Below are 12,986 nucleotides of genomic sequence, written 5' to 3'. Positions count from 1 at the left end.
AACATTTCTTGATGGCAGCACTAACTGCTGGAGCATCTCACTATTCCTCAAGTGGTTCAGGTGTTTACGAATGATCCATCCTTCCATGTCCACTTGATAAGAAAGGGGTCCGGTCTCAGAAATAATAATTCCGGTGATCCAACTTGATCCACGACCAAAGTTTCCCATGTATACAGTTTCCATTTACCATAAATTATCATGCTGTATTATGTAAATCATGGCTTGCTTTCTGATTACTTTAGCTGCCTTCTACCCTCCCTGGCAACTTTGGAAACATGAAGTTCAGTCTCATTCTCAGACAACGTGTCATCAGCAGTTTTGCTGGTGGAATTCCCGTGTTGAGTGTGCACCGGTTTAATAGCTGAGGAGGAAGTGAGAGATTTTGGTCTCCAAGGTTCCTCCTGACAGTTTCTTTAGAGCAGACTTAGTGGCACAGTGGACAGGGTTCGATTCTTGGCTTGGGGGGTCACTTTCTATGCGGAGTCTGCAAGTTCTCCCCACGTCTGCGTGGGTTTCCTCCGGATGTTCCAGTTTCCTCCCACAGTCCGAAAGATGTGCTGGTTAGGTGCATTGGCCATGCTAAATTCTCTCTCAGTGCACCCGAACAGGCGCCAGAGTATGGCAACTAGGGGATTTTCGCAGTAACTTCATGGCAGTGTTAATGTAAGCCTACTTGTGACGAATAAATAAACATTAAAGAAAAGTGCCGGTGACAGAGGGGGGGGGGGGGGGGGGGGGGGGGCAGAGAGGCAGAGAGAGAGAGAGAGAATCGGCAACAAAAAGAGAGAGAGAGTCGGTGAAGAGAGACAGGGACAGAAATAGCGGCAGACAGAGCTGGCCAAAGAGAGAAGGGGAGAGTCAGCAGGAGAGAGTAGAAGGCAAATCGAAAGGCTTAGCATATTTCTTCTTTATTTTCAAATTTAAATTAAAAAGTTGTTTCAACAAGGGTTGGCACAGTAGCACAGTGGTTAGCACTGCTGCTACACAGGGCCAGGGACCCGGGTTCAATTCCCGGCTTGGGTCACTGTCTGTGTGGAGTTTGCACATTCTCCCTGTGTCTGCGTGGGTTTCCTCCGGGTGCTCCGGTTTCCTCACACATTCTGAAAGACGTGCTGATTAGGTGCACTGATCCGGACTGTGGCGACTAGAGGAATTTCACAGTAACTTCATTGCAGTGTTGATGTAAGTCTTACTTGTGACTAATGAATAAAATTTACTTTAAAATTTACCTTACTTTAAATATATGAAATTAGAATTGCAGAGTGTTTCAACTTGCAGGGTGTAATGTTTTCATTTTTTTTTCTGATGGGAAATATCCGACGTAACTATCGCTTTCGCATTGGTTATAATGGTTTGTTTACAGTTGTTTCACTTCAAATTGCACCTTTCAGGGACACAGCTACAAAGTGAAAGCTTGCAGTAACAATATAAAAGTGCTTGTGAAGGGCACCTTTTAAGTTCCTGAGCAGTTGCAGGCAGTGAACAGCCTTTGCCCCAGAGTGCATCAGAAATGCCATGCGTGCACAACAGATATTTCAGGAGACGACTCCAGCATATCCAGCTGCAATAAAATCTCACCAGGAAGAGCTATCCCAGAGTAGGACCAGGAATTGTTCTCACGCATGCAAAGCATAACAATCCAGGGCTTTCTTTGCCACGTGAGTAAATGGGCGGGGGGATATTTGCTTTCACTTACAAAGTCTCGGTGCTTTAGCGCACCGCTCATCTGGAAATCCTGCTCTGGGGAAGACTCAGAGCCTAGAACGTGTACGGCCTGCCCCTTGATTAGACAGTGGACAGTCTCTCTTTAAAGGGAACTTGGGCCGTCTTCTTTCACTGAATTGGAGCGGCCATTCTCATCAAACTGGTATTTGTAAGAAATACATTGGAGGTGGGACAGGGCCGAAAGTCATATTACAAATGTTGAAAGAAAACAACACAGGTGAAGGAACAAACGAGGTTTGATATTTTGTCAGAGCAAAGTTTGAAATCTAGCCTCTAACCCAAATCTTACTTTGAACCAAACGCAGCTAGCTTGTGGCAACACGTACATTGTGATAATTGATCACTGCCCTTGGCCACTGAAGAGATCAGGCTATAACAGCTTTAATGTGCTCACAGTATCTCATTTGAGTGCTTCAATCACTTGTCTTCTGAAAATAATGGGGCAAGTACAGGTGTTCTGGCAATGTTTTTAAAATGCCTAATACAGCTTTTCTTTTTGGTTGCAATTAATTTCAATCCCCCTGAGCTTGCTTCATTCCAGGCCTTCCTGAAAATTCATCATAATGGCAAAATAACAGCATAATCATTTCTAAAGTTTATACTCTCATGTCTTCCAGCAAATCCATCTGGGAGGCTCACAATAATGATTCTGAGCTAAAGTGGGAGCACTGTAACACGCTTCCTCTACTGGGATTTAACTACTTATACCATGACTTAATGAAGATCCGACTACAAAAACCTGCAATTTTAATTGAGGAACGAAGACTTACTTCAGCACATTATGTAGGTGCATGTATAGAAGTTGTCAGATTCAATCGTTATGTGAAGAGTCCCTCAGTGGAACACAGGATCTAAACTAGAAGTATCGGTTACAGCAATTCTGTCATTGTAAGCCATCTTGAGAAATAGTGGGGGGTTTTTTTAAGTCACCATTTGCCTAAATAAACCAGCTCACAGCACAATTATCTGGATTGAAAGGATGCTGTTGAAACATCAAGAGGCTGAAGGAAGAGAAAAATGGAATATTTTGAAAAGCCTGAAATAATTTTCAATACAGAATCGATGCAGATCATCAATCGTATGGTTCTTACATGATCAGTGCCTCGGGGGACGCATTGCTCATATCTGCTCCAATAAATGACAAACCACAAGCTGGAATTCTCTCATGGTAAACATAAAGTAGTCATCTAGAAATTCTACATCAGAGCAATATAAATCTAATGAAGCATTGGGACTTATCGCATGCATGCAATGCTGTCCTGACGAATCTCAGAGAATTAATCTAAATCCACTTTGCCATTTCTAACAAAAAAGTGGCATCCATAATCTAAATCGGCCCAAAGGTAGCACTGTATTTCAAAACTAAAATTCCAGAAAAACTGGCATCTGTTTTATTAATTGCGGAGCTGCTTACAGGTCATGTTAAAAGCATAGTGGAGATTTTGGAAGTGACTTTGTTTACATTTGCAACTCCTTGTCTCATTGATGGATAGTGCGTAATTAAATGTAAAAATCGTATCTCAATGCGTATAAAGAGGAGAATACAGGTCAGTCAATGTTGCACTGTTCACAAAATCATGAATCGCGTTATGGCTAGGTTCATTTGCAGAGGTCAGTTCTTACCACTGGACATCAGACAAAACTGGCCACAGATTTTTAACTGTACAATAACTTAATATTTTTTAAAAATCAGCTTCCACCTCCCAGAGCCACAACAAATGCCCAACCACAGTATAACAACAAGTGATGCCACAATGGCAGAGTGACCATTCATATTTGCACTGATAGTTCTCCATACTTTATACATGATGTGGAGATGCCGGCATCAGACTGGGGTGGGCACAGTAAGCAGTCTCACAACACCAGGTTAAAGTCCAACAGGTTTATCTGGAATCACAAGCTTTTAGAGCGCTGCTCCTTCATCAGGTGAGTGATGAAGGACCTGATGAAGGAGCAGTGCTCTGAAAGCTCGTGATTCCAAATAAATCTGTTGGACTTTAACCTGGTGTTGTGAGACTTCTTACTCTGTCCACACTTTGTCCAGTGTAAGGCTCAGGTAATTACTTGAGTTCCCATTGAACACATCAGTCAGGGATAAATGCTTGGTGTAAAAGCAATGATCCACACTGCTGTATTAATAACAAAAAAAAATTGCTTTTACCTGAACATGTCACCAAGGCCCTTCAACATCCCTTTCTTGGCTTTATTCTTTTCTTTCTCCTTCTCTTTGTCTTTTTTCTTTTCTCTCTCTTTCCCAGCCTTGTCTTTCTTTCTCTCCTCCTTGCTCCTGGAGCCATTGACCTGTTTCTCCATCGTGCTTGTCGGATGTCCGCCAGCGAGCGATGGCTGATCGCTAGCTGTTGATACAGACTCTCTGCCTGATCTGGAGCTCTCCTCTGTGTCCTCTTCCACTGTGAGCCAAAAACAAGAAATTTACTATTGCCAAACATAAATTTTGAACAAATTTAGAAAACAAATTTGTAATTTCAGCCAGACATTGTATTTGGAAAAACTTTGAAGTTGACCATCACTCAGACAACTATTAAGTTTCAAGTTTATTTATTCATGCCATAAGTAGGCTTACATTAACACTGCAATGACGTTATTGTGAAAATCCCCTCGTCGCCACACTCCGGTGCCTGTTCGGGTACACTGAGGGAGAATTTAGCATGACCAATCCACCTAACCAGCACATCTTTCAGACTGTGGGAGGAAACTGAAGCACCCGGGGGAAACCTGCACAGACACAGGGAGAATGTGCAGATTCTGCACAGATAGTGACCCAAGCCAGGAATTGAGCCGGGTCCCTGGATCTGAGGCAGCAGTGCTAACCACTGTGCCACCGTGCTGCCCCAGAAATCAACTTCCCGCTTCAGAAACCAACACTTGGAACTGGCAATAATAGTTTAGGTTTTTCCCTTGGCATCATGGTTAATCTTCAGATTGTGAGTAATAATTAGGGACACCACTTCGATGTCAAAGACAATATCTTTTGTGGTTGTTGCCCAATTTCTTTCTCCAAATCGCCCTCTTTCCCTTCTTTTTTGTAGGCTCTGCCATAGGCTTTGCTCACTCTCTTCTATTGCACCCAGTCTTGAGGTGCAGATGTAGACAGTGATGTTAGCAGGTGAATTAAACATTGGGAAATGACCAAGTTGTGCCCAACTTTGCACTGGTCCATGGGTGTACTTTGCTGAAGGTTCCACAGCATGATAACCAAGATATGGGAAGGCTTGCCGACATCCCCTTTCTGAGCCAATTTCAACTCCCTGCCTTCCGAGCTCAACAAATGAATTGGGCACACAAATTTATTGTTTGAATGACTCTTGTTGCTCCTGCCTCCAAGGATGGTCCAGTTGGTGGTATTCTCAGCTGTGTGTCAGAAGGCTGACAGTTCAAGCCCCATGCACCATAGTCTGTTGAGGCTAAGTTTGAGTGCAGTGCTGAGCTGGAGGCTGCCAGATTAATCACCAAACTGAAACCCAGTCTATCAGGCCGAACAAATTTGATTGAATTTTTTGAGCATGTGCCTAAGAAATTTGATTTAATTTTTTGAGCATGTCACCAAGTATGTGGATGAGGGTAGCGCGGTTGATGTAGTTTACATGGGTTTCAGCAAAGCCTTTGACAAAGTCCCACATGGGAGGCTTATTAAGAAGGTTAATGCACATGGGATACAGGGTGATCTGACAAGGTGGATTCATAATTGGCTTAGCGGTAGGAGACAGAGGTGATGACAGATGATTGCTTTAGTGACTGGAGGCCAGTGACCAGTGGCATGCCACAGGGATCCGTGCTGGGCCCCCTATTGTTCATCATTTATATAAATGACAAAGATGACTATGCGGGGGGTAGAATCAGTAAGTTTGCCAATGACACAAAGATTGGCCAGGTGGTTACCAGTGAGGTCGAGTGTCTTGGGTTACAGGAAGATACATACGAGATGGTCAAACTGGCAGACAAGTGGCAGATGTAATTTAACCCTGAAAAGTGTGTGTGGTGATGCCCTTTGGAAGGAGTAATTTGACAAGGAAGGTCTGAAAGGTCTGACACTGGGAAGTTCCGAAGAACAAAGGTACCTTGGCGTGTTTGTCCATAGATCTCTGAAGGTGGAAAGGCAGGTTAATAGGGTGGTGAAAAAGGCATATGGCACACTCGCCTTTATCAATCGGGGTATAGATTACAAAAGCAGAGAGGTCATGATGGAGTTGCATAGAACTTTGGTGAGGCCACAGCTGGAGTACTGTGTGCCATTCTGGTTGCCACATTATAGGAAGGACATGAGTGCACTGGAGGCGGTGCAGAGGAGATTCACCAGAATATTGCCTGGGATGGAACATTTAAGTAATAAAGAGAGGTTGGATGGGCTTGGGTGTTTTCTCTGGAGCAGAGAAGACTGACAGGTGACCTGATTGAGGTGTTCAAGATTATGAGCAGCCATTCCCCTTCATTGAAGGGTCAGTTACGAGAGACACAAGTTAAAAGTGAGGGGTGGGAAGTTTAGGGGGGATTTTAGGAAAAATGTCTTTATTCAGAGGGTGGTGATGGTCTGGAATGCACTGCCTGGGAGGGTGGAGGAGGCGGGAATGCCTCATCCTTTAAAAAGTACCTCCAAGTAATGGAGTACTTGGCACGCCATGACATTCAAGGCTATGGGCCAAGTGCTGGCAAGTGAGATTAGGTGGGCAGGTCAGGGTCTATCATGTGTCGGTGCAGCCCCAATGGGCTGAATGGCCTCTTCTGCACTGTAGTATTCTGTGATTCTGGTAGAGGTGAAGTGAAGAGCCCATGGTTCTAACTGAACAGAGGCAGGGATTTGCTCTGGAGTCCTGACCAACACTTAGGCCACAAACAGCACAACCCCAAACACTTCCCGTTTGTTGGATCTTGCATTATTGGTTGATATAAAAGTGCAGGCTCTTTCTTTCTTTTTCCATTACTAAAATTATAATTTCCTAGCGGCTTACTGTACAGTTTTCCTGTGACATTCTGGCAGTGGATTTTGGCCTGAAAAGCTCTGATTATTTCACTGTGTTGGATCAGTTAATAAAAGCACAGAAATGGGTGGGGAGGGGGTGGGGGGGGGGGGAGATTCTGATGAGTTACTTTTATATTGCATCAGACGTGGCCAAAGGCTTGTTCAATGAGGTAAGTTTTAAGAAGCATCTTAAAGGAGGCAAGAGGTGGAGAATTTTGGAAGCAAATTCCAGAGTTTAGGGCCTAGGACACTGATAGCAAAGCCAGCAATGGTGGAGCAATTAAATGGTATGCAAGTGGCCAAAATCGGAGGAACGCTCGACTGTCACTTAAAGGGAGGGGCAAAAACCAAAGCTCTTAAAAATCTCAGGAATAGATCAGATGAGGGTTGTTTTTGCTGTAATGCTGTTATGCCACCATGAGTAAACTGCAGTATAAAATGAGAGAATGACAAAATGAACATAGTATAAAGCATCACTACACTATGCTCAGTCCTCAAATGTTGGAATAGACTGTACGCAGAAGTAGTAAATTCCAACTCATTGAAGTATTCAAAAGGGAGCAAGATCAATTTCAGATTTACCAAGAGGAAGACAAATTATGTTTGGGTAGGACATAAAGAAAAGTCAGACTAGGTTCTGAAAGTGACTTGACTGATAAGAGCAAACTAGATGGGTTGAACCACCCTATTTTCATATTCCTTTACGTTTAGTTGTACTTTCAGTCAGGGATCAATTAATTGTGCCTTTCCTGGTCACTTGTATTACTTCAATACTTTCCCTACTGGTCATAATGTCCAATTTATCTAAACTTCTGTTGCACATACCTCACCGTGTCCCACTTATCCATCAGTCCCATTCTCATTGAACTACATTGGCTCCACATCCACAAATGTTAAGCATTTTCCCTCATCCTTAAATCATACAATTATCTCATCCCACAGTCTTTCAATACTTTCTTTCACTCTCTAATTCCACCCATCCTACACATGCCTCGCGGGAATTCACTTTGAGCGTCTTTTCGCCACACCACTAAAAGCATAAGCCCTCAGCTGCCTGGGTCCTAGTCTCTGGAATTCCTTCCTGAAAGTCCTGTTCCTTCAACTTTTTCCCCTCCTTGGAAAAACCTAAAAAAAACATCTGTTTGACCAACCTTTTGCTTGTCCATCTTGTGAACTGCAATGTGTACTTTCTTTTTAAAAAAAGAATGCAGTAAGGTCCTGAGATTTGCATGCTGTCAGCTTGGATGAGAACCGCAGCACTAGGTCAAGATCAGAACTTAGGCTACTCCACCCAATATGACACTGGGTCTCATTTTCACAACTTCATTCAAAGCTTTGATTTGTTATTTGGTGGGAGAAGCAAGCAATTCACGCCACCACTGTTTCACAGATTGCAGAAACATAAAAACTCAAAGGATGCGAAATTAGTTGAATCTAAAGAGTTGGCAACAGCTCAAAAGCGTTTCCCCAAGTCCTTGCAACTGACGGTATTGAAAATGAAAATTTTTTTAAAATGGGAAGATTGTAAAAAGCTGGCAAATCTACCAAAGACAGACTGAAGTAGTGCAGACTTAATTGTAATAGTTCTGAAGCAGAGCCAAGCACAGTGTCAAAGGAATATCGTCGAGTGAATAAATCAAATGGACATAAAAAAGCCTCATTATCTACATGAACTGTACCAATTGGTGGGGCACAATCAGACTGTTACTGAATTCCTCACTGGTTTAAGAATAAAACATATGGTAATTTAATCACAAAATATATTCTGAGTGAAGTGAAATTCGTGTGTTAACAGCATTCTATTGTTTATGGAGACAGGATTCTTTTCCCCCTTTTAACATCAGTCATTTTTACTGAGGTTCTTGCGAATATCAAAACAAATGAACATCCCTTATAACTTAGCCATAAACAACAACATTTAAGCTTCAGCTAAATACATACTTTGGTAGGTCTGAAATGAGGAGCTAATGATTCAGAATCCTGCTAATGTATCTTGATCCTAATGATTTGCTCTCAAGTAACAAGTGAAAAATTGTAATCTCAACTCTCCTGGGGCTCTTGATATGTACAAGTTCAAACACTTCTCTTACTTTGATCCCGATAATTTTAGCTGGTAACTACAACTGCTGTCATTGCCAGTGTAAAGAATGAAGCATTGATTCTCAAATAGAATAATGGCACTGTCTGTATTCAAGAGGACTAGATTCGAGAGGACGAGAAATGAACTGGTGTCCGTTGAAAGGGTTGCATGTTGGTTGGCTCTTCCTGGGCTTCTTAAGAAATTCAAAGTTTGTGTTTTAACAGGTAGGATAAACAACCGTTAAAATAAATTAATTGGTGTTTTGGAGGCTCTATTCCTCCAAATCACGAACATATCATCTTGTAAAAGTTTGGCACAGCCTTAAGAGTGCAATAAGTGCTTACTGAAACACACGCCTTTTCACCTCAAACTCTGCTAGATTTCATGATGAAAACCATGCGCGTACACAAAATTCTATTTCTGCATTGAGCTCATAGGATTTATTTTATTGCATTAAGTTTAGCCAGAGGACAAAGTTCAAATAGGATCATGCTGAAGAAACGCATTGAAGATTTAGGCAACTTTCTTGCTGCCTACTCAAATGTCATTGCACATCAAGTTCTCAAAAAAGTCATTTTTGCACAATTAACTAACAATTGGTGTTAACCATAGAAAACATTTAAATCCACACTTGAGAACTTAAAGAGAAACTTATGCCCAAACCATCAACAACCTTCTTTTAATACCTTTCCGTTTATCCCTCAAGACATCCAAAACACACTGTAAGGGTCAGATTACATTTTACATTAACACCCTACATTTATGACTGGCTAATAACCAAGTTAAAACTGACAATATCAGAACAATAATATGACAGTGCTATTCCCAGAATGTTCTGGCTAGTCATCTAATATCCTTTTATTCCACTTTTAAAACCTCTTCCAACTGGCTGCAATCCAGGGAGGTAGAAGTATTTCACTGCCAGGATATAAAGTCACATTAAGATGTACTCCAGGCATTATACAATATGATCACCATCACCAAATTGTGCCTTCAGTGAAAGGAATACATGGATTAATTTGATACAAACATAACCAATTTGCCTGATCACATTCAGTTTCATCAGAAATAATTAGAATGAACCTTTCTACCAATGGCTTCAACTGGAGCTTCCAACATGCACATTAAAATTGCAAAGTCAAAGGACCCTCCTCTGGAAAACAACAATGGAAACATTGTTTGCTTGAAGTCTATCCCCAGCCTGTTGCCAAACCGTACCACAACTCAATCAGAGACAGCGAGGGTGATTTTTGGCACTTGTTTGAAACAGTGATGAAATCTGTGGATGGACCGTGTTCCCTGTCAGAAGCCAACAAAGAGAATCTGGAACCATTTTGGCTCTGGCTTCATTTGAATGGCATTAACCAGATGTAGGCTTCTTCATCCTACTACTCCTGGCTGCACAAAAATTGCTTATTATTTACAGCACAGAAACAAGCCATTCTACCCAACAGGTCAGTGGTGTTTATGTTCCATGTGTCCATGTTCCACAAGGGGAGGTGATAGCCTAGTGGTATTTTCACTAGATTATTAATCCAGAAACTCAGCTAATGTTCTGGGGACCCGGGTTTGAATCCCGCCACGGTAGATGGTGGAATTTGAATTAAATAAAAAATATCTGGAATTAAGAATCTACTGACGACCATGAAACCATTGTTGATTGTTGAAAAAACCCATCTGGTTCACTAATGTCCTTAAGGGAAGGAAATCTGCCGTCCTTACTTGGTGTGGCCTCCATATGACTCCAGAGTCACAGCAATGTAGTTGACTCTCAACTGCCCTCCGAAATGGCATAGCAAGCCACTTAGTTCAAGGGCAAGTAGGGATGGGCAATGAATGCTGGCCAACCAGCAATGATGTGGAGATGCCGGCGTTGGACTGGGGTAAACACAGTAAGAAGTTTAACAACACCAGGTTAAAGTCCAACAGGTTTATTTGGTAGCAAAAGCCACACACCAGCAATGCCCATATCCCACGAATGAATAAAAAAAGCCACTTCTCACTCCACTTAATCTCACCATATCGACAGAACCTTCTATTCTTTTCTCTTTCATACACTTACCTGGCTTCACCTCGAGTGCTAACGGCCTCAGCCACTGCACCACATAACTACTTACTCTCTGTGATAAAGAGGTTTCTCCCAGATTTTGCCTTTTCTTGAATGATTGGGCTGTGCAATACAATTGGATCGAGGGCAGGTGGCGCAAGCATTTGTGTGAGAAAAGAAGGGCCTGCAAACAACAGATCTGAACAATAAAGCAGCCTCCCATTGGAAACAAGGTGGTGTTCTGCTCGCCCAGTTGCAAACCTGCCTGAAAAATGCACCCCTCCCGATTTCCAATGATAAATGAAAACAAAAATTGCTGGAAAAGCTCACGCGTTCAGGCACTGTCCATGGGAAGAAACAAGCTCCTCGCTTTGCAAGTGAGAAACAGGAAGCTAGCAATTCAAACTGGCCCCAGCAAAACATTTAATGTGTACATTACAAATAAAATTACACAAACTACACCGTGTTGCAATGATCAAGTTAGCAACTAAGCTCACTCAAAATCCTTTTCCCCCACAGCCAAGGTGAGGACTTAAAAAAGAAAATCAGTTTGAGCATGTAACTAAGCATCAATAATTACAGCATTTCCATAATTAGGGTCATTCCGATAGGCTTGCAACCAGAATAGGTTATTGTAGTCAATTACGTTACGTACATGTTTCCATCCCTTCATCATCTTCTTCTTCTTCTGCGGGTTTGTCGTATGATTTGTCAATGGCAGCCCGGAAACTTTCGTTGCAACCGCGGCCTCGGATGATTCGTGGTCGCGGACGGTGGAAGGGAATGTCACTATTCAGAGTTACTTCAGCAACTGCTGTCTGCAGACTTTCCAACGAGCTTGATTTCTTCAGCCCTAAGGAAGGCCCAACATCCCTGGTCGAGGAGCCTTTGAGGTCAAGATACAAAAAGTACAATAATTAAATTTGCTTTGGTAGCTGAGGACCAAGATCTGGATATTTGATTATTCATCTCTGGCAGGTGACTCCCCAGGGATTTACGCACAATTCAGATAATGTTCACTGTTCTCATTTGTGGACGGCTGCAGATTTATTGCTTTGAAGAGGGGTGGGAGCATTTTAGCATAGTCATGGAACGTGACAGGTCAGCAATGCTGCACAAATGCTGTTCATAGATAAACACAATAAAGAAATGCTGAGACTGGAGTGCTCAGTTTGAATCCTTTAAAAAGCTGGTTTGACATTTACAGCTCACAAGATACAAATTAAAATGCTGAAAAGCAGGCTAAAGCCGACCTTTGACATTACCCCAGTGTTTGGTTACTGATTGAAATACCTGTCCGTTGGCTAATTGAACCATTAATTGTTACCTCATTAAAGTCTGGTCTCAGTTAAATGGCACCAGCTTTCCAAAGTCCAAGTAAACATTACAAGGAGCTCAGAAACTACAGTTTCTCAAGAACATGAACTTCAAGTGCAAGAACATGTTTATACTTGTCATAGTATTCTACGGGGACAGTCATTTGGGTTATGATCCTATACTCCCAGCATACAGTAAAAGCAATGATGGATTACATAAATAAGCTTGGTAATGCTGCAGTTGGGTGGTCATAGACAGGGGCTATGGTGTGGTACAACAGAATACTGCCTTTGCGATCCCCAAAGAAGATGGATAAACACAGTTTTAGACTTGAAATACATCTGTTCTATTTCTGCCTCACGTGATGAATGCCAGAGTAACTTGGATGTACTTGATGGGAAAAAAGATTAACAAGATTTGAGATTACAACTTAGTCTGTAGTTTTTGCACTTTCTACACTTGGTTGTTGCTTGTACAAAGAAGCTGTCAGCAATTCAAGTACAGACTGGATGTCCAAAATCTGGCTGTCCGAAAACTGGATAATTTTGATTTCAGTTAAATTCTTTGATTTTATAGAGACAACCAATCTCCGGTGGATCTCAGAGGACAGAAACAGCACAAGCTGTGTACACACAGGACCCAAGTCCATTGCAGCACTGTAGACCTCCCCCCCTCTATTTTCCAGACACAAAGTAGCCTGCTCCATTGGAGGGAGAGTGTCCAGGATTCTCTCCACACTGATTTTCCACATACAAAATCTGGCACAGTCTCAGCCCCCAGGGTGCTGTACTTGGGCATGGGACCCATGTGCATATCTCAGATCTGATGCTTTGTAGATG

The 12,986-nt window shown here is 42.3% G+C and overlaps 1 protein-coding gene across 4 annotated transcripts in view; it reads right to left on the bottom strand.

Moving 5' to 3' along the window:
- Positions 1-12,986, bottom strand: part of pard3aa (par-3 family cell polarity regulator alpha, a) — an 847,887-nt gene that overhangs the window by 203,934 nt on the left and 630,967 nt on the right. For all 4 annotated transcript variants that reach the window (XM_078233098.1, XM_078233104.1, XM_078233102.1 and 1 more), the window contains 2 exons: positions 11,486-11,716; positions 3,887-4,136 (listed from right to left, as the gene is read on the bottom strand). In XM_078233098.1, the coding sequence (XP_078089224.1) occupies positions 3,887-4,136; positions 11,486-11,716 (481 nt within the window). The remainder of the gene's footprint in view (positions 1-3,886; positions 4,137-11,485; positions 11,717-12,986) is intronic.

The sequence above is a fragment of the Mustelus asterias genome, chromosome 2, assembly GCF_964213995.1.
Source record: "Mustelus asterias chromosome 2, sMusAst1.hap1.1, whole genome shotgun sequence".
NCBI classification, from domain to species: Eukaryota; Metazoa; Chordata; class Chondrichthyes; order Carcharhiniformes; family Triakidae; genus Mustelus; species Mustelus asterias.
This window is presented reverse-complemented; position numbering and strand designations above follow the sequence as displayed.